The 25,740-nt window shown below is 46.7% G+C and overlaps 1 protein-coding gene across 1 annotated transcript in view; it reads left to right on the top strand.

Moving 5' to 3' along the window:
- Positions 1 to 25,740, top strand: part of LOC141266086 (cytochrome P450 2C25-like) — a 572,636-nt gene that overhangs the window by 369,493 nt on the left and 177,403 nt on the right. The window contains exon 7 of the mRNA XM_073679992.1: positions 25,223 to 25,364. Within this exon, the coding sequence (XP_073536093.1) occupies positions 25,223 to 25,364 (142 nt within the window). The remainder of the gene's footprint in view (positions 1 to 25,222; positions 25,365 to 25,740) is intronic.

Raw genomic sequence — 25,740 nt, 5'->3', positions numbered from 1 at the left:
GACTAATAGACCAAGTCCCACACACTGCTAGAAGCCCAAATATTTTTTCAGAGCTAGATGCAGAAAAAAAATATTTTTAATTTGCAACCTGATGGAGGTCAGTATAGATGGACTAATAGAACAAGTCCCACACGCTGCTAGAAGCCCAAATATTTTTTCAGAGATAAATGAAGAAAAAAATTATTTTTAATTTGCAACCTGATGGAGGTCAGTATAGATGGACTAATAGACCAAGTCCCACACACTGCTAGAAGCCCAAATATTTTTTCAGAGCTAGATGCAGAAAAAAATTATTTTTAATTTGCAACCTGATGGAGGTCAGTATAGATGGACTAATAGACCAAGTCCCACACACCGCTAGAAGCCCAAATATTTTTTCAGAGCTAGATGCAGAAAAAAATTATATTCAGTTTGCAACCTGATGGAGGTCAGTATAGATGGACTAATAGAATGATGCTATGCCCAAAAGATTTTACTTCACTAGGTGCAGTAAAAAAATTGGTATTCTAAACACAGGTGGTATATCTTGCAACACAGATAGGCTACTCCACTGACTAACACACTCTGCAATAGGCCAAAAAGGATTAGCTTTGCTAGATTCAGCCAAATGCTGTGAAAAAAACTTGCACAGCACTGGCACAGACCTGCCTGGCAAAAACTGATAGGAACTGATGTAACCTAGTCCTGAAAAGGACTCCAATTACAATTAGTCTTTACTCCCACAATCTATCTATTTAAGAGCACAGACCTGCTTGATAAAAGTCGTAGGAAATGCTGTAACCTAGTCCTTAAAAGGACTGCAATCACAACTATTCCCTACTCCCAAGCTATCTGTATATTTGTGCGAAAATTGGCTTGAAATTAACAAGGTATAGCGCACACAGCAACAGCGGTGCCGTCTAACACGCAGCTGCAGCAGTGAGAAAATGGTGGCGACGGGGAAAATGGCTTGGTCTTATAGGGCAAGGACATGTGACATACACTGCCAATCACACATGCCCTTGCTTGTGTGAAAAAAAGCACTTCGCTCCGTGTGTGCGCTGCTGATAGGCTGACAGATTGCACCTCCCCACTGCAAATGCGGGAAAGAGAAAAAAAAATGGAGATCTTCATTGTTCCTGCAGAGATCCATCCCCTGCCCCTCCCCCCGCCCCGCTGTACACTCAAACTGCGTATTAACATTAATTTTCATCATTACTGAGAAAAAATCCAGTTATGATTTTGGTGCACGAACAGTTATCGAACATAACCTCGAACAGCCGAATTTTTCTCAAATTGTTCGTGTTCGCCGACCGGCTCGAACACCGCCCAAAACAGCTCGAATTTGAGATTGGCGAACAGTTCGAGTAGAACAACGCTCATCTCTAGTCAGCAGAGGAGGTGGAGGAGGATGCTAGTGACGACGAGGTCAGGTTGCGCCTTCCTGGACAGAGACGGAGTACTGGAAGCACGTCAACAACTGCATCCTCAAACACAACTCTGCCTCTGACCACAAGTCGTGGTGGCTCTTCAGGTCGCATGGGTGCTAAGCCTTGCATAGCCTGGGCATTTTTTCTGATCGATAAAGATGACCCAACTCGTGTTATCTGTAACATTTGTCAGCAAAAGCTAAGTAGAGGCCAAAAAATACATAGTTTGAGTACTTCATGCATGAACCGGCACATGGACATGAAGCATAAGTTGCAGTGGGAAGCTCACTGTGCTACAATGTGGCCTAGCCGGCCGGGCCAGCCACCGTCTGCCACATCTTGTGCATCCGCGGCCTCTTCATCCTCTGTGACTGGGGGGACAGCAGTCACACCTGTTTTGGGACGCAGACCTGCCACCTCTTTACCCACAACAGCCAGAGTGATTGGCAGGTCATCATTTTCTTTGGAGGTGGTAACACCAGCTGGTGTTGAGCGCTGTCCGACATCGATAGCACCACCTTTGGATCAAGGCAACCTAACATGTCCGCCTGCATCTTCCTCACAGACCGGCAGTTTGCCGGGGACACACTTATCAACCCCCACTAATCACAACAGCCAGCCCTCGGTCCCTCAGATGTGGACAAGTAAAAGACCATTTCCTATTAGCCATGAGAAAGCTAAGAGGTTGAATTTCACCATCTGCAAGCTCTTGGCTACAGAAATGCTGCCTTTCCGCCTGGTGGACACAGAGGATTTTCGAGACCTTATGTCCGTCGCAGTGCCCCAGTACCAGATGCCCAGTCGGCACTACTTCTCAAAGAAAGGTGTGCCTGCGCTCCACCAGCATGTCGCACACAACATCACCGCTTCTTTGAGAAACTCTGTGTGTGACAGGGTGCACTTTACCACAGACACTTGGACGAGTAGGCATGGACAGGGGCGTTACATGTCGCTGACTGGGCACTTGGTAACTATGGTGACAGCAGGACAAGGGGCTGCTGTCCAAGTCTTGCCGTCCCCAGGAGTTGTGCGTCAATCCTCTTTATCTCAAAGTTCCTCCACTGCTTCTGCCTCCTCAACCTCCTCTCGGTCCTCCACCTGCACCCAAAGCCTGTCTGGTCATGCCACAAGCTTTCTAACTGCGCAGAAGGGATCCTGCACACCTCCTTACTATGCTGGCAGCAGGGCTCAACATCATCAGGCGGTTTTTCCTTTGAAATGTCTGGGAAATGTGAGTCACACAGCTAAGGAGTTGTGGTCAGCTCTGGAGAACCAATTTCATGAATGGTTGTCTCCACTGGACCTGAAACCAGGGAAGGCCGTGTGCGACAATGCTGAAAACCTGGGTGCGGCCCTTCGCCGGGGCAATGTCACACACGTGCCTTGTATGGCTCACGTGTTGAACCTGGTTGTCCAGCAATTTTTAGCCCACTATCCCGGACTAGATGGCCTTTTGCAGAGGGCACGGTCGCTGTGTGCTCACTTCCGCCGTTCGCATCCCGCAGCTCAGCGACTAACATCTCTACAGAAGTCGTTGGGCCTGCCACTTCACCGGCTAAAATGCGATGTGCCTACCCGGTGGAATTCAACTCTGCACATGTTGCAGTGACTGTGGCAGCACCGACAAGCCCTGGTGCAATACGTTCTGACGTATAGCCTGGGCCAACGAGATCCAGAGGTGGGGCAAATCACGCTGGAGGAGTGGTCTCAGATCAGGGACCTATGCACTAGAGATGAGCGTTGTTTGACTCGAACTGTTCGCCAATCTCAAATTCGAGCTGTTTTGGGTGGTGTTCGAGCCGTTTGGCGAACACGAACGATTTGAGAAAAATTTGGCTGTTCGAGGTTATGTTCGATAACTGTTCGTGCACCAAAATCATAACTGGATTTTTTCTCAGTAATGATGAAAATTAATATTAATACGCAGTTTGAGTGTACAGCGGGGTGGGGGGAGGGGCAGGGGATGGATCTCTGTAGGAATAATGAAGATCTCCATTTTTTTTTTCTCTTTCCCGCATTTACAGTGGGGAGGTGCAATCTGTCAGCCTATCAGCAGCGCACACACGGAGCGAAGTGCTTTTTTTCACACAAGGAAGGGCATGTGTCATTGGCAGTGTAAGTCACATGTCCTTGCCCTATAAGACCCAGCCATTTTTCCCATCACCACCATTTTCTCACTGCTGCAGCTGCGTGTTTGATGGCACCGCTGTTGCTGTGTGCGCTATACCTTGTTAATTTCAAGCCAATTTTCGCACAAATCTACAGATAGCTTGGGAGTAGGGAAGAGTTGTGATTGCAGTCATTTTAAGGACTAGGTTACAGCATTTCCTACGACTTTTATCAGGCAGGTCTGTGCTTTTAAATAGATAGGTTGTGGGAGTAAAGACTAATTGTAATTGCAGTCCTTTTCAGGACTAAGTTACATCAGTTCCTATCAGTTTTTGCCAGGCAGGTCTGTGCCAGTGCTGTGCAAGTTTTTTTCACAGCATTTGGCTAAATCTAGCAAAGCTAATCCTTTTTGGCCTATTGCAGAGTGTGTTAGTCAGTGGAGTAGCCTATCTGTGTTGCAAGCTACACCACCTGTGTATAGAATACCAATTTTTTTACTGCACCTAGTGAAGTAAAATCTTTTGGGCATAGCATCATTCTATTAGTCCATCTATACTAACCTCCACCAGGTTGCAAATTGAATATTATTTTTTTCTGCATCTAGCTCTGAAAAAATATTTGGCCTTCTAGCTGTGTGTGGGACTTGTTCTATTAGTCCATCTATACTGACCTCCATCAGGTTGCAAACTGAATATAATTTTTTTCTGCATCTAGCTCTGAAAAAATATTTGGGCTTCTAGCTCTGTGTGGGACTTGGTCTATTAGTCCATCTATACTGACCTCCATCAGGTTGCAAATTGAATATAATTTTTTTCTGCATCTAGCTCTGAAAAAATATTTGGACTTCTTGCAGTGTGTGGGACTTGTTCTATTAGTCCTTCTATACTGACCTCCATCAGGTTGCAAATTCAAAATAATTTTTTGTCTGCATCTAGCTCTGAAAAATTATTTGGCCTTCTAGCAGTGTGTGGGACTTGTTCTATTAGTCCATCTATACTGACCTCCATCAGGTTGCAAATTAAAAATAATTTTTATCTTTATCTAGCTCTGAAAAAATATTTGGCCTTCTAGCAGTGTGTGGAACTTGTTCTATTAGTCCATCTATACTGACCTCCATCAGGTTGCAAATTGAATATAATTTTTTTCTGCATCTAGCTCTGAAAAAATATTTGGCCTTCTAGCAGTGTGTGGGACTTGTTCTATTAGTCCATCTATACTGACCTCCATCAGGTTGCAAACTGAATATAATTTTTTTCTGCATCTACCTCTGAAAAAATATTTGGCCTTCTAGCTGTGTGTGGGACTTGTTCTATTAGTCCATCTATACTGACCTCCATCAGGTTGCAAACTGAATATAATATTTTTCTGCATCTACTTCTCAAAAAATATTTGGGCTTCTAGCAGTGTGTGGGACTTGTTCTATTAGTCCATCTATACTAACCTCCACCAGGTTGCAAATTAAAAATAATTTTTATCTGCATCTAGCTCTGAAAAAATATTTGGCCTTCTAGCAGTGTGTGGGACTTGTTCTATTGGTCCATCTATACTGACCTCCATCAGGTTGCAAACTGAATATAATTTTTTTCTGCATCTACCTCTGAAAAAATATTTGGGCTTCTAGCAGTGTGTGGGACTTGTTCTATTAGTCAATCTATACTGACCTCCATCAGGTTGCAAATTCAAAATAATTTTTTGTCTGCATCTAGCTCTGAAAAAATATTTGGCCTTCTAGCAGTATGTGGGACTTGGTCTATTAGTTCATCTATACTGACCTCCATCAGGTTGCAAATTAAAAATAATTTTTATCTGCATCCAGCTCTGAAATAATATTTGGTCTTCTAGCAGTGTGTGGGACTTGTTCTATTAGTCCATCTATACTGACCTCCATCAGGTTGCAAACTGAATATAATTTTTTTCTGCATCTACCTCTGAAAAAATATTTGGCCTTCTAGCAGTGTGTGGGACTTGTTCTATTAGTCCATCTATACTGACCTCCATCAAGTTGCAAACTGAATATAATTTTTTTCTGCATCTACCTCTGAAAAAATATTTGGCCTTCTAGCAGTGTGTGGGACTCATTGTATTAGGCCATCTATACCAAGCTCCACCAGCTTTTAAATTAATAATAATTTTTAGCTGCATCTAGCCCTGAAAATAATTTTTCTTCCCAATAATGGTAGCAATAGAAATATGGGGAGCGCTCCTGGCTTACAAAAATATACGCTTCATAACAAAAAACACCAGCCTAGCGCACTGCATTAATAAGATGGCATCATCGTCTCTCCCAGTGCTAGGCCTACTAACCAGGCTAGCATTCCTGTGCCTAAAACACAATGTATGGGTCCGCGCTAGCCACTATGCTGAGGGGTCTAAAACTGCTGCTAACGCTTTATAACAATTCAATTGGCAGATTTTCACAGAGCTCTTCCACAACGCCCACCCATCGGGCAACAGTTGCCCACCTTCCCTATGGGATCTAGTGGCGAATAGTTGATGCCATTAATCAGAGCTTCAGTTGCCCCGTCGACGTGGCAAGCATACGGTAAGGCATGGGAAGAGTGGACACGACTAGTAGCAGGCAGACGGGTTGACCAATTTGAACAAGCCAGATCACAAGTCACCATAGACTTTCTCCACCAGCTAATGATGAGGGGCATATCAGGGGCGTCAGCGCAGCGGTGTCTGACCGGAGTAGCATTTCACTTGCAACTACTGAATTGGGGAGATGTGACAAAGATTCATCATCATACAATCCATAAAAGGGTGGAAAAGGGGTCAGCCAAGTCAGGAGTGTAGACGTCCCGTCCCGTGTCACTAAAACTGATTTCTCACATCATATCCCTAACACCATTAACATGACACTCACAATTTGAAGCAACACTACTGTCTACTGCATTTGTGATCGCCTTCTTCGGGGCGCTATGCATAAGCAAATTAGTCCCTCAATCCAAAATTACCACCAGTGGAGGCTTATTACACCAGGACGTAGTCATAGCCAATAATGCAATACGTCTACGCATAAACAAATCGAAAATGGTTCCAGCGGGCAGGGGCTCTTGGGTACTTCTACAACCCACAAACGGTACACTGAGTCGGGTAACAATACTAAAAACATATCTAACCATCAGATCACAAAGTAATTTCTTCCGATCACACATTGATGGAACGCCATTATCAAGATACCAGTTCCAAGCTATATTTAATAAATGCATAACATCGGCAGGGAACCACCCCAAAGATTACGGGACACACTCATTCCGCATAGGCCCGGCCACGGAAGCAGCAAGAGCAGGACTGTCAGAAACGTAAGTTCAGAGGATAGGGATATGGCGATCCACGTGTTTGGCAAGATACATAAGACCGGACTTGTTATCCTAACATGGTTTGTTTCTTTTACAGGTGACGCTAAGCCAACAGTGTGGGTGATAGGCCACTCGTACATATATTGGGCAGAAAAAAGGGCGAAAGTCCGCCCAGGCGGGAGGAAATTAGAGTTTCATAACACATATGTCAACTGGAGAGGTATTAGAGGCCTGCTATGGCCACAGGTACTAATGGAGGTAATCAAGGTAGGGAGAGAGGCAAGATGTCCGGTCATCTTAGTTATACAGGCCGGGGGAAACAACCTAGGTCATCACAAGAGCGAATAACTAATGGCAATAATGAAACTAGACACTGAGCGCTTCAGAGAATTTTTCGCAAAACTAGCTATAGTATGGTCAGAGATTGTGCCGATAGCGGTATGGCAAGGTGCGCGAGACATCATGGCCATCGAACGGACAAGGCGGGTAATAAATATTCGGATGGCAAAATTTAGAAGAGACAGAGGCGGTGTAGTGGTACGACACTGACAACTGGAAGGAGATAAAGCAGGCCTCATACGGCCTGACGGTGTTCACTTAATGGATACTGGACTGGACATATTCCTGTCAGGACTCCAGGACGGAGTGGAACAAGCGTTAAGAGTGATGGGTGGGGGTCAGAGTCCTGCATACGAGTACACAGGATCCTCCGTGGCCTGGAAATAGAAAGGACATGTTGGAGAGTTACACTTGTTGGCCAAGTTGCCGGAGTGGAGACCCAGGGCATGCTGCAACAAGCTGAATTATTTTAGAAATAAAATGCCTTTCTAATGGAATGAGTATAAAGAGTTAAAAAAGCTGTGACCGATCCTCACCCATCCAGTTGTAAGAGTTACATTATTGTATTGTCAAGGAAAGGGGGGCGGTAGGGGGGCTGAGCGTCTGGGTTTGGTTGGGGGTCCCCACAGTCTGCCTAGGCTAGATGCATTTAAAAATTCTTATTAGATACACAGGCGGTGCAGCTTGCTTTGCAGCTGGGCTACTACGCCCAAAGTATTGCCTAGGCTAGATGCAGTTAAAAATTCTACGCTGACTAGCAGACACTGAAGATTTGGAGCAGACCTCTGAGTAAACAGCTCTTTAGACTCAACAATCTGTGTTACCCCAAGCCATAGTGTATGTAGTTTCTTACAGTTAAAAGAGGGGGGAAGCGACCCAACCCACCTGGAATTGATGATGCCAACGTCACATAAGACACAGCAAGGGGACTCCAAAAAGAGTTTCCATTTTTTCCAAAAATTGTGGCACAGACACCACTTAACCCTAGAACGCATACCTGGGGCCTCGCAGTCCCGCCCTGTTAATTGTTTTCTATTTTCTGCAAGATTACTTTAGTTAGAATTTTGAAACTCTAGGTATTCTTCATGTATATAGTTCTTTGTCATTTGAGTTTGAGTTATTCCATGTTATTTGCACACGGGCCTAAAAGGCCCCAGGTATATGAAAGTGTAGATTTTTATGGTCATGCGTTCTAGGGTTAAGTGGCATCAATTGCCCCACAGTTGCTTAAAACGGTTGGTGAGGTGATATTACCAAATCCTCAAGCTTTTAAGGATAACACAGGGTTAGAAAAGTCCTTGTGAATACATGATTTGTTCATCTTTATGAACGTGAGTCTGTCTACATTCTCAGTGGACAGCCGCGTGTGCTTATCTGTCAGCACACCATCAGCAGCGCTGAACACACGTTCAGAGAGAACACTGGCTGCAGGGCATGACAAGATCTCCAAGGCATGAGTGGCGAGCTCCGGCCATTTTTCCAGATTGGAATACCAAAATGAGCAAGGGTCCAGTGACACAGTCATGGCTTCGATGTTCACTTGGAGATACTCCTGCACCATCCTCTCTAGGCATTGACTATGTGTCAGACTTTTTGTCTCCTGTGGCCTTGCAAAGGATGGTCTAAAAAAGTGGTGAAACGATTCCACAAAATTGCTGTTACCAGCAGATACTGTGTTACTGTTACGGTTTGAGTGATGAAGACTCGACAGTCCCACGGTTGGCAAGTTAGAACTGTGAGATTCACTTCGTGCACCACTGGTGTTTTGTGGAAAAGCACATGTAAGATTCTGCAACAGAGTCTGCAGATACTCCTGCATGCGTCAATCCCTTTTTATGGCAGGAATTATTTCGGCAAATTTACTTTTGTACCGGGGATCTAAGAGTGTGGCAACCCAGTAGTCGGGATTACTTAGAATTCTGCAATCTGTGGATCATGTTGCAGGTAGTGCAGCAAGAAGGCACTCATGTGTCTTGCGCATCCAGTAGGACCAAGTCCTTGTTGTATTGGTAGCGAGGTAAGAATCATGCTTCCTTCCTCTGCCCTCTCCCCCCAACCTCGCACAACAGAAATGTGATCAAGGTCTCCGTCATCTGATGAGTCTTCCATGCCCATCGCCAGTTCATCCTCCACTTCTTCCTCGGCTCCTGCACCTTCCTCAACAGTTTGGCTGCTACGATTCGCCCTGGTTAATCCCTCTTCCCCACCCTCCCATGCCTGCCGCCTTGGTGCTGCCAACCGTCTGGACCTTGGAGATGTTATCCCTTCCGCATACGACTCCTCCTCTACTTCCTCCACTTCCTCTTGTCCCACCATCTGACTCTGAATTCTGTTTAATGTGTGCTCCAGCATGTAAATCAACGGAATAGTCATGCTGATAATGGCATCGTCGTCAGCACTAAACATCTTCGTCGCCATTTCAAAACTGTGCAGAAGGGTGTGTGGCGCCCCTGAGGGTTCAGTCGCTACAGAGTTACTGCATCTCACCCAGAGGTGTGGTATCTCACCCTCAGGTAAGGAAGGCATATGGCTCAGGACCCTAACACCTGCATCCAACACATACTCGCAGTGGGGGCAGGGCGAGATTGCTCCTAAGGGAGAGCACAGTCCCAGGTCCCTAGCTGGTGTGAGGGTCCTATGTAGTGGGTGCTTAGGGGAGGAGCTTAGGGGAGCACATGACAGGGAGAGAATAAATAGGAAGCCATCTTAGAAAGAGCAAGCCAGTCAGAGGAGGAAAAGTGACAGGAGCAGAGGCTCGGCATGAGCCCTGCTCCGGAGGCGGGCCTAGCCTGGGAGGCCCAGGACTGAAGGAGAGAAGAGAGGAGTGGGAGCAGGAAGGCTCCAGGAACCGAAGGGACCCTAGGGCCTTTTGGCCGTGCAGAAGGCCACCCGTACTCCCGCTGCTACCAGGAGGTAGAGGGGTCAGGCCAGATAAGGGGGACCGGTCCCTCAACTAGCGGAGAAACAGCAAGGCTCAACTAGAAACCGGAGGCTGCAGCATTTCATGTACTGCAGGCAAAAGTCCAGACCAGTCTCACTAAGAAGGTAGCCACATAGGACCCAGGGGACGGAACACAAGTCGCCCGCCAAGGTCCGAGGATACTGGATAGAAGTGTCACTGGGTGTGAGGTGCAGGGAGAAGGCCAGAGAAAGGACACACAGAAGGGGGTCCTGCTAAGTACTCCGGAGCTATCTGGGGGTGGACTGAGCCCCTCACTGAGTACACACAGCACGACGGGTGAGATTGCTCTGTTACCTGTAATCTGGACTGCAACAACTGTGAGTAAAGATCTTGGGACTGCATCACACGGACTCTGTGTTCATTACTAACTCCCTGCACTACAACCACCATCATCCACCCACACTGCCCTGAAGCTACACTCTTCCTGTGGTGAGTAATAATACCATTGCTGCAAAACCACCAGCTTCAGAGGACTGTTCCGCAGCGGCGGCCCCTTTGGCCGCACTCCACAGGTGGCGTAGTCGGACATTATAAAATCCATATATACAAATTACCCTTGGATTGACCGCCCTGGGTCATGGACCGGTTCACCGCCACAGTGACTACAACCCCCAGCGTCTACCGGCCCGGCTCAGGGTACCCCACGGCCTAGGGGGCGCGTCAACTTCATAGGTCCCTGATCTGAGACCACTCCTGCAGCGTGATTTGCCCCACCTCTGGATCTCGTTGGCCCAGGCTATACGTCAGAACGTATTGCACCAGAGCTTGTCGGTGCTGCCACAGTCGCTGCAACATGTGCAGAGTTGAATTCCACCGTGTCGGCACATCGCATTTCAGCCAGTGAACTGGCAGGCCCAACGACTTCTGTAGAGATGTAAGTCGTTGAGCTGCGGGATGCGAATGGCGGAAGTGAGCACACAGCGAACGTGCCCTCTGCAGAAGGCCATCTAGTCCGGGATAGTGGGCTAAAAATTTATGGACAACCAGGTTCAACACGTGAGCCATACAAGGCACGTGTGTGACATTGCCCCGGCGAAGGGCCGCACCCAGGTTTGCAGCATTGTCGCACACGGCCTTCCCTGGTTGCAGGTCCAGTGGAGACAACCATTCATGAAACTGGGTCTCCAGAGCTGACCACAACTCCTCAGCTGTGTGACTCACATTTCCCAGACATTTCAAAGTAAACACTGATGCCGTTGAGCCCTGCTGCCAGCATAGTAAGGAGGTGTGCAGGATTCCTTCTGCGCAATTAGAAAGCAGGTGGCATTACCAGACAGGCTGTGGGTGCAGGTGGAGGACTGAGAGGAGGTTGAGGAGGCAGAAGCAGTGGAGGAACTTCGAGATAAAGAGGATTGACGCAAAACTCGTGGGGACGGTAAGACTTGGACAGCAGCCCCTTATCCTGCTGTCACCATAGTTACCCTGTGCCCAGTCAGCGACATGTAACGCCCCTGTCCATGCCTACTCGTCCAAGTGTCTGTGGTGAAATGCACCCTGTCACACACAGAGTTTCTCAAAGAAGCGGTGATGTTGTGTGCGACATGCTGGTGGAGCGCAGGCACACCTTTCTTTGAGAAGTAGTGCCGACTGGGCATCTGGTACTGGGGCACTGCGACGGACATAAGGTCTCAAAAATCCACTGTGTCCTCCAGGCAGAAAGCCAGCATTTCTGTAGCCAACAGCTTGCAAATGGTGAAATTCAACCTCTTAGCTTTCTCATGGCTAGGAGGAAATGGTCTTTTACTTTTCCATATCTGAGGGACCGAGGGCTGGCTGTTGTGCTTTGACGGGGTTGAGTAGGGTGTCCCCGGCAAACTGCCGGTCTGTGAGGAAGATGCAGGCGGACATGTTAGGTTGCCTTGATCCAAAGGTGGTGCTCTCGATGTCAGAGAGCGCTTAACACCAGCAGGTATTTCCACTTCCCAATGAACTGACGACCTGCCAATCACACTGGCTGTTGCAGGTAAAGAGGTGGCAGGTCTGCTTCCAAAAACATGTGTGACTGCTGTCCCCCCAGTCACAGAGGATGAAGAGGCCACGGATGCACAAGATGGGGCAGACGGTGGTTGGCCCAGCCTGCTAGGCCGCATTGTAGCACAGTGAGCTTCCCACTGCAACTTATGCTTCATATCCATGTGACGGTACATGTATGAAGTACTCAAACTATGGATTTTTTGGCCTCTACTTAGCTTTTGGTGACAAATATTACAGATAACACGAGTTGGGTCATCCTTATAGATCTGAATAAATGCCCAGGCTATGCAAGGCTAAGAGCCCATGCGACCTGAAGAGCCACTACGACTTGTGGTCAGAGTCACAGTTGTGGTTGAGGATGCAGTTGTTGACGTGCTTCCAGTACTCCGTCTCTGTCCAGGAAGGCGCAACCTAACCTCGTCGTCAATAGCATCTGTGACGCCCCGCTGCGCTTGGTATCACAGATCCTAGAAGTGTGTATTGATGGAATCCTCCACAAGAGGCCCCCCTAAACATTCACACATCTCCACCTTCCACCTCAGACCAGCAGAGGGAGCCCGTTAGGGATATAAATAGGGAAGTTGGAGCTAGGCAGTTCAGTTCCTCTGAAGAGTTCCTGCAGTAGAGACGCCTAAGAGAGGTCAGTCTGCAGTGGAGCTCAGTCTAGTCTAGAGAACTCAGTTAATAGTTCAGCAGTGGAGCACGAGGCTCCTGCTAGCTAGATTCAGGGAGCCCAGATAGAGCTTAAGGTGTGTCAGCGCCATAAGATCGGTGAAGCGCGACAAGCTGCCGTTAGTGTGTATAGCCTAGTGAGGGCCCGAGTAGGCCGAAGGTGAGTGGCGAGTTAGTACATAAGGGGCAGAGGAGCTTAACCAGATCACCCCGAAGCATTTACCGGACACCGGATCCGAGCTTACCGGGATCTCTATGACCCAGTGAGGCATAACCGGAATCCCTGGAGAACTACAAGTCCCAGGATCATTAAGGTGCTGATACGTAACAGAGCCAGGAGACGCTTAGGCCCCGCATACTGGGAGCGTGAACTCCAAGAGAAGGCCCTACCACAAGGTCAACCAGCGCAGGACAGAGACAAAGTTAGGCCTAGCTCCAGGCAGGTCAGAAACTTACTACACAGAGGCAAGAAACAGGAGGCCCTACACCCGCTCATTGGGGAGGATCCTGATATGCACCCTTCACCCTACAGTGCTCCGGGATGTGCCTGAATTTCCTCCAGTAAAAGGTACTGAAGTGACTACCGTGTCCGTTTCCGTTCTTGCTCTGACCCAGCTGGGTCTCGCCTGTCCTGCATTCCCCCTGCATACGCTGCCCTGAGACCTAGCTCCACCTGTGGGGAGCTAAACCATCGTGCTGCCTTATCACGGGCCTCAGTGGACTGCTGCAGCGCTGGTGCTTCTCACCAGATACCACAGGTGGCGTCACGAACTCTTATAAAATTAACAATTATCCACCCTTTTAAAGAGTGACCCCAGGGTACGGGCCAGGGAGCCGACCACCGCGACATCCCTAAGGCCAGGCAAAGGCCCGGGTGACCTCATCGACTGGCTGACTGTCGGTTGACAGTAAGTGACCGAAAAGTCAAGTTGTCGCTCCAATCAGGTATTTGAGTCTCATCATCGTCTTCATCATTGTCTCCACCAACAGGAGTTACAGTTTGGGAACGAGGGTCTACTTTATGCTCAGAACCTTCTTCATCTGGTCCTGGATCCGACTTATAAAGATTCTGGGCATCAGTGCAGATCATTTCGTCGTCTGGATTAACAGAAGCTCTGGAGCAGACCTCCGTTTCCCAGGCTATAGTATGAGTAAACAGCTCTGCAGACTCAACCATCTGTGTTACCCCATACTCAGACGGGCAGCTGGAGACTTGGGATCTGTGAGGAAGCAAGTGCGATTGGGGTGACACCTCTGAGGACTGGAGTATTTGTTATGTTGAAATTGAGGTGGAGGAGAGCCCACTTGAAGGAGCACTTGATATCCGCTGAAGCACCTGCTGTTTTTGTGCCTCATCTGGAATTTGTAGCGATGGGCATGTCCGTAACAAAGGGATCGTATCACATTGTCCACGAAAAGAAGTCGACATGTTGGTTTGGCTGGAAGATGGTCTTTCTTCTGCAGATGTTACTCCCCCCCCCCCCACCGCGGGGGGGCTCGACCCACCAGTGGACAGGCACCAGTATTGGGAGAGGGCGGCTGGCCGTCAGGGTCCACCGCGGCTCTGGCACAAACCCGGCGACACGGAGGTGGCACGGGCCGGAACGGACTGGCCGTGTCGGCTTCTCACTTTTTGGATTTTAGAAGGGCATGACATGCCTATATCTGTGTCTCCCCCTCCTTTACTCCTCCACCTCTTTTCTTTTCGCATGACTATATGTACTTGTCACTTTTCCATGTGTTAGTTATGTCTTCTGAGCAGTTTGTCAGCTTTTGGACACCTTTGAAGGTGTTTTCTATGTGTTTCTATGTGTTTTTGTTTGCCTGCCATTGGTTTTAACGGTGTTCGAAGGTGTTCGACGAACAGTTTGACGAACAGTTCGGCGAACACAAGGGTGTTCGACGAACCGAACCGAACTCGAACACTATGGGGGTGGCTCAACACTAGTCTGTAGCTCTGAAAATAGCTATTTTTTGGTGCTATCATGGAGCTAGTGAGCGGCTCCTTTAAACACTGAACTAGTGCACACTGCAGGTAGCCCTTAAAAGGGCTTTTGTTTTATCTAGAGGCCTAAACACTCTCCCTAGCAGCTCAGTGATCTCTCCCTAGCAGCTCAGCGATCTTTCCCTAGCAGCTGAGCGATCTCTCCCTAGCAGCTGAGCAATCTCTCCCTAGCAGCTAAGCGATCTCTCCCTAGCAGCTCAGCGATCTCTCCCTAGCAGCTCAGCGATCTCTCCCTAGCAGCTCAGCGATCTCTCCCTAGCAGCTCAGCGATCTCTCACTATGCTCATAGAACGCAGGCCCTGGATGCAATGTGCACAAAATGGCCACATTTTGGACTTAAATAGACCCTATGACGCTGGGTGGCCAACCAATCACAGTAGTGCCACAACCAAGATGTCTGTAGCATTACTGTGATTGGTTACGAAGCCCAGCATGTTTAGTGGCTGCAAAGGAGGCGCCAAAACTGCAGGGCAAGACATCCAAATATAGCGAAGCGAGTACAAAAATACTTGTCAATGTAATATCAAAGTAACCAATGACCTTCTGACAGCAAAACGTAATGGTGACTACTCTCTTCTCATTCTTCTTGACCTTTCTGCAGCTTTCGACACCGTTGACCACCACCTCCTACTCTCTATGCTCCACTCAATTGGCATAATGGACACTGCTCTCTCTTGGTTCTCCTCCTACCTATCTGATCGCTCTTTCAGTGTATTGTTCGCTGGCTCCACTTCTTCCCCTCTTCCTCTCATTATTGGGGTTCCTCAGGGTTTAGTCCTTGCCCCTCTTCTCTTCTCTCTCAACACGGCCCCAATTGGACAGACCATTAGTAAATTTGTCTTTCAGTACTATCTTTATGCTGATGACACATAACTATACACCTCATCCACTGACCTCACCCCCACTGTACTATAGAACACCAGTGAATGTCTGGCCGCAGTTTCTAACATCATGTCTACTCTCTATCTGAAACTCAACCTTTCCAAAACTGAACTTCTTCTGCTCCCGCCGTCTACTCACCTCCCTAAATCTGACATCTCCCTCTCAGTGTGTGGCACCACAATAACACCTATCCAGCAGGCTCATTGTCTGGGCGTTGTGTTCGACACCAATCTTTCCTTCACTTTCCATATACAATCTCTTGCCCGCTCTTGTCGCTTGCACCTGAAGAACATCTCTAGAATCCGCCCCTTTCTCACCTTGGAAACAACAAAAACCCTCAATGTTGCCCTGATCCACTCCCGCCTTGACTACTGTAACTCTCTATTAATTGGCCTCCTCCTCACTCAACTCTCCCCTTTCAAGTCCATCCTTAATGCTGCAGCCAGAGTCATTACTGATAAATTACTGATAGGGGTTTGTTATAAGTCTCCAAGAATAATGGAAGCAGCGGAGAATATCCTCATAAAGCAAATAGATGAAGCAGCGACTCAAGGAGAAGTCATTATTATGGGGGACTTTAACTACCCTGAAATACATTGGGGAACAGAAACCTGTAGTTTAAGCAAAGGTAATAGGTTTTTGACAACTATGAGAGACAATAACCTTTCTCAACTATTTCAGGACCCAACAAGAAGGGGGGCACTGCTAGACCTAATATTAACCAACAGGCCAGACCGCATATCAAATATACGAGTAGGGGGTCACTTGAGTAATAGTGATCACAAAATAATACGTTTTCATGTATCCTTTAATAAGATGTGTAGTAGAGGGGTTACAAGGACACTAAACTTCAGGAAGGCAAATTTCCAATGGTTGAGAGATGATCTTAGTGCAATAAACTGGGACGATATCCTGAGACATAAAGCTACACAAAGCAAATGGGAGACATTTATTAGCATCCTGAATAGGACCTGTGCACAATATATACCATATGGGAATAAACATGCTAGAAATAGGAGGAAACCACTATGGCTAAATAGAGCTGTAAGGGGCGCAATAAGTGACAAAAAGAAAGCATTTATAGAACTAAAGCAAGTAGGTAGTGATGAGGCATTAAATAAATACAGAAAATTACATAAATTCTGTAAAAAACAAATCAAGGCAGCAAAGATTGAGACAGAGAGACTCATTGCCAGAGAAAGTAAAAAAAAATTCCAAAATATTCTTTAACTACATAAATAGTAAAAAACTAAAAAATGATAGTGTTGGCCCCCTTAAAAATAGTCTGGGTGAAAAGGTGGATGAGGATGAGGAAAAAGCCAATATGCTAAATGATTTTTTTTTAACAGTATTGACACAAGAAAATCACATGACAGAAAACATGATCAGTGATAACAAAAATTCTCCATTAAATTTCACTTGCTTCACCCAGCAGGAAGTACGGCGGCGTCTAAAAATCACTAAAGGTGACAGATCCCCGGGCCCGGATGGGATACACCCGCGAGTACTGCAAGAATTAAGTAACGTCATAGATAGACCATTATTTTTAATCTTTAAAGATTCCATAATAACAGGGTCTGTACCACAGGACTGGCGTATAGCAAATGTGGTGCCAATATTCAAAAAGGGGACAAAAATCGAACTTGGAAATTCTAGGCCAGTAAGCTTAACCTCTACTGTGAGTAAAATCCTGGAGGGTTTCCTAAGAGATGCTATACTAGAGTATCTGAAGAAGAAGAACCTCATGACCCAATATCAACATGGGTTTACGAGGGACCGTTCCTGTGAAACTAATCCGATCAGCTTTTATGAGGAGGCAAGTTCCGGACTGGACCAAGGAAATGCAGTGGATGTTGTGTATATGGACTTTTCAAAAGCCTTTGATACGGTTTCACACAAAAGGCTGATACATCACATGAGAACAATGGGGATAGGGGAAAATATATGTAAGTGGGTTAAGAATTGGCTCAGTTATAGGAAACAAAGGGTGGTTATTAATGGAACACACTCAGACTGGGTCTCAGTTAACAGTGGGGTACCACAGGGGTCAGTATTGGGCCCCCTTCTTTTTGACATTTTTATTAATGACCTTGTAGGGGGCATACAGAGTAATATTTCAATATTTGCAGATGACACTAAACTCTGCAGGGTAATCAATCCAGAGGAGGACAATTTTATATTACAGGAGGATCTATGTAAACTAGAAGCTTGGGCTGATAAATGGCAAATGAGCTTTAATGGGGATAAATGTAAGGTAATGTACTTTGGCAGAGGAACTAAAATGTATAATTATATGCTTAATTGTAAAACACTGGGCAAAAACTGTCACTGAAAAAGACCTGGGTGTATTGGTGGACGACAAGCTCACGTTTGGTGGCCAGTGTCAGGCAGCTGCTACAAAGGCAAATAAAATAATGGGATGCATTAAAAGAGGGATAGATGCTCATGAGGAGAACATAATTTTACCTCTATACAAGTCACTAGTGCGACCACACTTAGAATACTGTGTACAGTTCTGGTCTCCGGTGTATAAGAAAGACATAGCTGAACTAGAGAGGGTGCAGAGAAGAGCGACCAAGGTTATTAGAGGACTGGGGAGTCTGCAATACCAAGACAGGTTATTACACTTGTGGTTATTTACTGTGGAAAAACGAAAGCTTAGGGGCGATCTTATTACTATGTACAAGTATATGAGGGGACAGTATAAAGACCTTTCTACTGATCTTTTTACTCTGAGGACTGAGACGGGGACAAGGGGGCATCTTGTACGTCTGGAGGAATGAAGGTTTAATCATAATCACAGACGCGGATTCTTTACTGTAAGAGCAGTGAGACTATGGAGCTCTCTGCCGCATGATGTTGTAATGAGTGATTCACTACTAACATTTAAGAAGGGCCTGGATTAGTGATGAGCGAGCACTAAAATGCTCGGGTGCTGGAAGCTCGGGTCGAGCACATTGGAATACTCGGGTGCTTGACCCGAGCAACGAGCCCAATGAAAGTCTATGGGAAACTCGAGCATTTTTCTGGTGGTCCCCCCTGGCGGTCTGCAGAAGGTCAAAAATTGCCCAAATCGATGGGAACGGTGCTCAATTAAACGTCAGGCAGGCAGAATATATAGGTAGACAGGCAGGCAGGGTATATAGGAAGGTGCATGAAAAACATAGCAGAGCACTTGGAACACACTAGTGCCCTCCGATTTTCATGCACCCGTGTCTTTAAAAAAGCCGGCCGGCAATTCATCAGCGGCATACACCGGTACCCGACAATTTAGAACAGAAAGAATAGGGCATCACACATAGATTAGATAGATAGAAACATGTCAGTCACATATATAAGAAGTAGAGTGACAGTGTTGATTACTGTGCTTGTCATTTAGTGTTAAAATAAAGGATTTATTAACATAAAAATTGGCGTGGGGTTCCCCGTAATTTTAGTCTCTAGCCGAGGTTAAGCAGACTGCTGGGGCAGATGTTTGAAGCCTGGGAAGGGGCTAATACCCACGGAGCTTTCCAGGCTACTAATATCAGCCCCCAGCTGAATACCTAGCCTTTACCAGCTATTAAAATGGGGGACCCCCCAAAAAAATGACGTGGGGTCCCCCCTATTTTAATAGCTAGCAAAGGCTAGGCAGACAGCTGGGGGCTGATATTAATAGCCCAGGAAGGGTGCCATGAATATTGGCCCCCTCCCAAGCTAGAAACACCAGCCGTCAGCCGCCCAAGAAATGGCGCATCCGTAGGATGCTCCCATTCTGGCACGTAGCCTCGCTCTTCCCACTGCCCTGTAGCGGTGGCAGTGGGGTGATAGGGCTGGGGTTGATGTCAGCTTATAATGCCAGCTGACATCAAGCCCAGGTTAGTAATGGAGAGGCGTTTACTAACCCCATAGTAAAAGTTTAAAAAAAAACACAAACACCCAGAATAAAGTCCTTTAATTGAAATAAACACACAATTCTTTAATGTTCTAAATTAAACCATACTTACCATCACGCCCATTCCAGCTGAAGCCAACGATCTCCTGCAATAAAAATATAATAATTAGCCAACCTCATCCTTACCTTTCCATGATTCCCAGGACGGCTCCAGCTCTGCTACATTCACATGACAGGCTGGAGCGCAGCAGAAAGCTGCCATCCAGCTTGCTATGTCGCAGACACTGAGAAGCGCAGGCATGCTTGCGCTCCTCAGTGTCTGGCTGTGACGGCATCCAGATGAGCTGAGTTCATGTCCAATGAACTCAGTTCACCTCATGCACGTCACTGACAGCGTGGGAGAATTCTCCTGCGCTCAGCGCTTGAGCAGGAGAATTCTCTCACGCTCACTGCAAGTGCAGGAGAATTTTCCCACGCTGTCAGTGACGTGCATGAGGTGAGCTGAGTTCATTGGACATGAACTCGGCTCATCTGGATGCCGTCACAGCCAGACACTGAGGAGCGCAAGCATGCCTGCGCTTCTCAGTGTCTCTGCGGCATGGAAAGCTGGATGGCAACTTTCTGCTGCGATCCAGCCTGTCATGTCAATGTAGCAGAGCTGGAGCCGTCCTGGGAACCATGGAGAGGTAAGGATGAGGTTGCTTTATTATTTTACTTTTATTGCAGGAGATCGTTGGCTTCAGTTGGAATGGGCGTGATGGTAAGTATGGTTTAATTTAGAACATTAAAGAATCGTGTGTTTATTTCAATTAAAGGACTTTATTCTGGGTATTTGTGCTTTTTTTAACTTTGACTATGGGGTTAGTAATGGGGGTGTCTTATAGACGCCTCTCCATTACTAACCTGGGCTTGATGTCAGCTGGCATTATAAACTGACATCAAGCCCTACCCTATTACCCCACTGCCACCGCTACAGGGCAGTGGGAAGAGCGAGGCTAAGTGCCAGAATTGGCGCAACCTATGGATGCGCCATTTCTGGGGCGGCTGATGACTGGTGTTTCTAGCCTGGGAGGGGGCCAATATTAGTAGCCTGGGAAGCTCCGTTGGTATTACCCCCTTCCCAGGCTTCAAACATCTGCCCCAGCCGTCTGCTTAACCTCCGCTAGAGAATAAAATTAAGGGGAACACTACGCCAATTTTTTTTTTAATAAATCCTTTATTTTAACACTAAATGACAAGTACAGTAACCAACACTGTCACTCTACTTATTATATATGTGACTGACATGTTTCTATCTATCTAATCTATGTGTGATGCTCTATTCTTTCTGTTCTAAATTGTCGGGTACCGATGTATGCCGCTGATGAATTGCCAGCCGGCTTTTTTAAAGAGCATGAAAACACTATTATTTTTTTTTTATAAATCCCTTATTTTAACACTAAATAACAAGTTCAGTAACCAACACTGTCACTGTACTTATTATATATGTGACTGACATGTTTCTATCTATCTAATCTATGTGTGATGCTCTATTCTTTCTGTTCTAAATTGTCGGGCACCGATGTATGCCGCTGATGAATTGCCAGCTTTTCATGTTTCACTGTGAGCACTGTTCCCATCGATTTTTGCAATCACTGTAATGCCACAACCACCATGGCTGTGACATTACAGTGAGTGGCAGACAATCCCTGCATGATTGGTGCTCTAAGTAGTGCCAAACATGCAGGACGGGGACCCGAGCTCCCGCCCGAGCATCGCGCAAGTACTCGGCGAGCTCCGAGCATCTCGAGTACTGAGATGCTCGGGCGAGTACCGAGCAGTGGCGAGCATGCTCGCTCATCACTAGCCTGGATGCCTTTCTGGAAAAGTATAATATTACAGGTTATATATACTAGATTCCTTGATAGGTCGTTGATCCAGGGAACTAGTCTGATTGCCATATGTGGAGTCAGGAAGGAAATTTTTTTACCAATGTGGAGCTTAGTGTTTGCCACATGTTTTTTTTTGCCTTCCTCTGGATCAAAATGTTAGGCTATGGGTTGAACTAGATGGACTTAGTCTTCTTACGCGCCCCCTTGGCCGTGGGGTACTTGGTGCCGGGCCTGTCGTTGCTAGGGGAGATGTCACAGTAGCGGTGACCCGGTCTGTGACCCAGGGGGGTCAATACAAGGGGATATTTACAGGGCAATTAAAGTTCTTATATACAGTTTGTGACGGCTAAAGATAGCCGCCGCTGCGGAGCAGGTCCTCTGGAGCTGATGCTAGTGCAGCAGAGTTGGTTCAGCTCTCCACAGGCAGAGCTTAGCTCCAGGGCAGGAAATGGTGATATTATAGATGTTGCTGTGCGGTTGTGGTGCAGTGTAGTGCAGGCGATGATGGCGCAGCCGTAATAATTCACAGAGACAGTGGGGTGCAGTCTTCCGGATTTACTCACAGTTCTCACTTTGCTCCTGGTTACAACTGCAGATCATAACTTCCCATGTCATCCTGTGCTTACTCAGGTAGGGGTTCAGCCAAACCTCAGGTAACTCCGGAGTACGTAACGGGACCCCCTTCTGTGTGTTCTTTCTGGCCGTCTTCCTGCACCTCGCACCCAGTGTCCCAATCTAGTGACCGCGGACCTTGTCGGGCGACGTCTTCTCTGTCCCCTGGGTCTTCTATGGCCACCTTCTCGGTGAGAAAGATGTGGCTTGTGGCTGCAGCACCTGAAATGCTGCACCCTCCGGTTACCTAGTTGAACGTTGCAATTCTCACTAGTTAGGGGCCGGTCCCCTCTGCGACCCGATCCCTCCACCGCCTGGTATATTTGGGCGTACGGGTGGCCTCCAGCACTGCCCATACCCCTGAGATCCTTTCTTCACTCCTGGAGCCTTCTCTCTGCTCCCGTTCCTTCCTCCTCTCCTTCTCCTGGGCCTCCTCACTCAGGCCCGAGCTTCCCTGAGCAGAGCTCCTGCAGAGCTCCTGCTCCCAACTCTTCCTCTGACTGGAACCCTTCTAGACGGTTCCATCCCTTTTTATATCACTTCTTACTGAGCTCCCCTGAACTCTTCCTCCACCCACACACACTACATGGTTCCCCCAACTTTGGTTCCCCCCACTCCAGCCAGGGACAGGGCTCAGCAGAGGAGCAGTGCATGTTGCCCATCCAGGAGTAGTGTAGTGTTGGATGCAGGTGTTAGGGTCCCGGGCAGTACTCCTTCCTTACCTGAGAGTGAGATACCACACCTCTGAGTGAGATGCAGTACCTCTGTGGCGACTGAACCCGCAGGGGTGACACATACCCCCATGGTAAAACACAGCACGTCCCTGGGCTGGAACAGAGTAAAACAAGGTTTTAGACATACAATTTTTTTAGAATGCATTCGCATATAAGATCATAAACAAACTTTTTCTTCTCTTTATGGGAGGCGCATTACTTAAACGTTACAGGTCACTTATTAGCTTATAAAACATTATAAAACTTTTTAAAGAACATTTTTCTCCACACATATAAAACATTTTTAGCAGGCTACAGCGCGATCTGTAACCTGGTGTCCATTCCACTGAAGAAGGTGCAATTCTGATAAACATGAGGGACCCGTCCGAAAACCCTCAACGTAGGCCCTGGGCGTGGCTGCAGGGCATAGATGATCCAGTGGTTGGACCACATCTTCGGCCATGCCAAACGGGTTTTTGTTCTGAGGTCTTTGTATATAAAATCAATAAGAGGCACTTTAATAAGTGCAAACAATTTACGTTTATGTTTATGTTTCCTCCCTCCACTCACCTACCTATGCCCGATATTCTGTAGTAGGATGAAGTAGGTGCTGGTAAAAAATCCGCGCTCCTCCGTAGTGAAGAAATATGACGAGAGATTGTATAATTAAACAATCTTGTAGTTTATTGTTAAAAGCTACGATTACTACGCGTTTCGTGGACGTCCCGTCCACTTCCTCAGGTACATAGCTGTGTACCTGAGGAAGTGGACGGGACGAAACGCGTAGTAATCGTAGCTTTTAACAATAAACTACAAGATTGTTTACCTACAAGATCCCTAGGGATTCTGTGCTGTCTGCAGCCCTTCGTCACTAATTCTTACATGAGTTGTGCATTTCACAACTCATTAAGGTGAGCACATTTTCTTTTTACCCACTTGGTTGTTGTTGGATAACAGCGCTATTGCGCCCCTATCTTTCTACTTATGCCCGATATTGACATTTCCATATGTGGTTCTACTATTACTCCCCAGCAGCATACTCACTGTCTTGGGATCATATTTAACTCAGATATTTCCTTCACCCCCTACATCCAATCACTCGCTCGCTCATGTCACCTACACCTCAAAAACCCTAGAATTTGACCTTTTCTTACTTTACGTGCAAAAACTCTTACTGTAGCTCTTATTCATTCATGTCTGGGCTATTGCAATTCTCTACTAATCGGTCTCCCGCTTACTAAACTCTCCCCTCTCCAATCTGTCCTAAATGCAGCAGCCAGGATCATATTCCTCTTCAACGACTACACCGATGCCTCCACCCTGTGCCAGTTATTACACTGGTTACCCATCCACTATAGAGTTCAATATAAAATCATCACTCTCACCCACACAGCTCTCTATGCTTCAGCACTTCTCACTCATACCTGTTTATCACCTTACCCGTGCCCTCCGTTCCTCTTATGACCTAAGACTAACATCCTGAAAAATCCAAACCTCCCACTCTAGTCTCCAAGACTCCTCGTGTTCTGCACCAATTCTTTGGAATGCACTTCCCAGGACAATTCAATTAGTTCCCAATACGTACAGTTTTTAAGGGTGACCTAAAAATGTATTTCTTTAGACTGGCCTATCACCTCACCTCATTTATCTAATTGTCCCCGTTTTGCCCATACAACATTTTCTTCAAAATCAGGACTCTCGTAGCTTCTGTTCACACCCCCCATGCACTTACAGCCCTCTGTAACTGTACTGCACACTGGCTGGTGACCGGTTCATGCAGCGTTATGTGAATCCCTTATTATACTGACGGCCGGACCGCTCAATACAAGCTCTTACTACCATCCACCTTTCATGTGCCCCCTATTTCCTCATTGATTGTAGCTTGTGATCAGGACCCTCACTCCTCCTGTATCTGATGAATTATGTGGTAATCTATGAAGTCTTTATTGTCTGTATAAGTCTCCTCTGTAATGTAAAGTGCGGACGAGTGTGCTGGTGCCATAAAAATATAAATTATTATTATTACTATTACTATTATCCTGTCCACTTGAGCCAATATTCCATCAGGAAAATGTTTAATGCCTGATGTAATCTATGCCACCAATTCATACTGTGCTAAATAGTAAAGGAGGCCCAATGTGCTTCTGGGATTTAATACTGTGGTCATTCAATGTACTTCAGTGCTGCATTCACAGTTGTTCAGGCTTTAAAGTATACATTTTTTGCATTCTCTGCTTGTCCTTTCTATAATGATTTTCATTCTGAGAAGAGTGATCCTTACACCTGACACTGTACAATCAAACTAACTACTTGTAGGATATTCCAGAGCTGAACTCACTATTCTGCTCACTGTCTAACACGCTTAGGCACAGATGCCCCTACTTACCCCAGCTACCATGCAGAGGAGCCTGTTTACCCAGATCGCAGTTAGTCCTCTGAACCCAAAAGCATAATAAAGAGAAGTCCTGTATAATAATCGCACTTCTGCTCACCCTCAGGTTGAACATGAGATTGATCCTGATTTCTGTGACACCAGTCTCCACATGGTGGTTGCAGGACTTTTAACAGCAGGAACGGAAACCACAGCTTCCACACTGAAGTTCTGCCTGGTGCTGATGGCCCATTATCCAGATGTCCAAGGTATGAATCAGTTATACTTCAGAGCTGCACTCACTATTCTGCTGGTGCAGTCACTTTGTACATACATTACTAATCCTGTACTGATAGTGAGTTACATCCTGTATTATACTCCAGAGCTGCACTCACTATTCTGCTGGTGCAGTCACTGAGTACAAACATTACATTACTGATCCTGAGTTACATCCTGTATTACACTCCAGAGCTGCACTCACTATTCTGCTGGTGCAGTCACAGTGTACATACATTACATCACTGATCCTGAGTTACATCCTGTATTATACCCCAGAGCTGCACTCACTATTCTGCTGGTGCAGTCACTATGTACATACATTACATTACTGATCCTGAGTTACATCCTGTATTACACTCCAGAGCT

The sequence above is a fragment of the Phyllobates terribilis genome, unplaced genomic scaffold (genome assembly GCF_046119375.1).
Source record: "Phyllobates terribilis strain yellow unplaced genomic scaffold, ASM4611937v1 Scaffold_4__5_contigs__length_816908805, whole genome shotgun sequence".
Classification (NCBI taxonomy): Eukaryota; Metazoa; Chordata; class Amphibia; order Anura; family Dendrobatidae; genus Phyllobates; species Phyllobates terribilis.
Note: the sequence above shows the minus strand (reverse complement) of the source record. Positions and strands in the feature narration are given on the sequence as shown.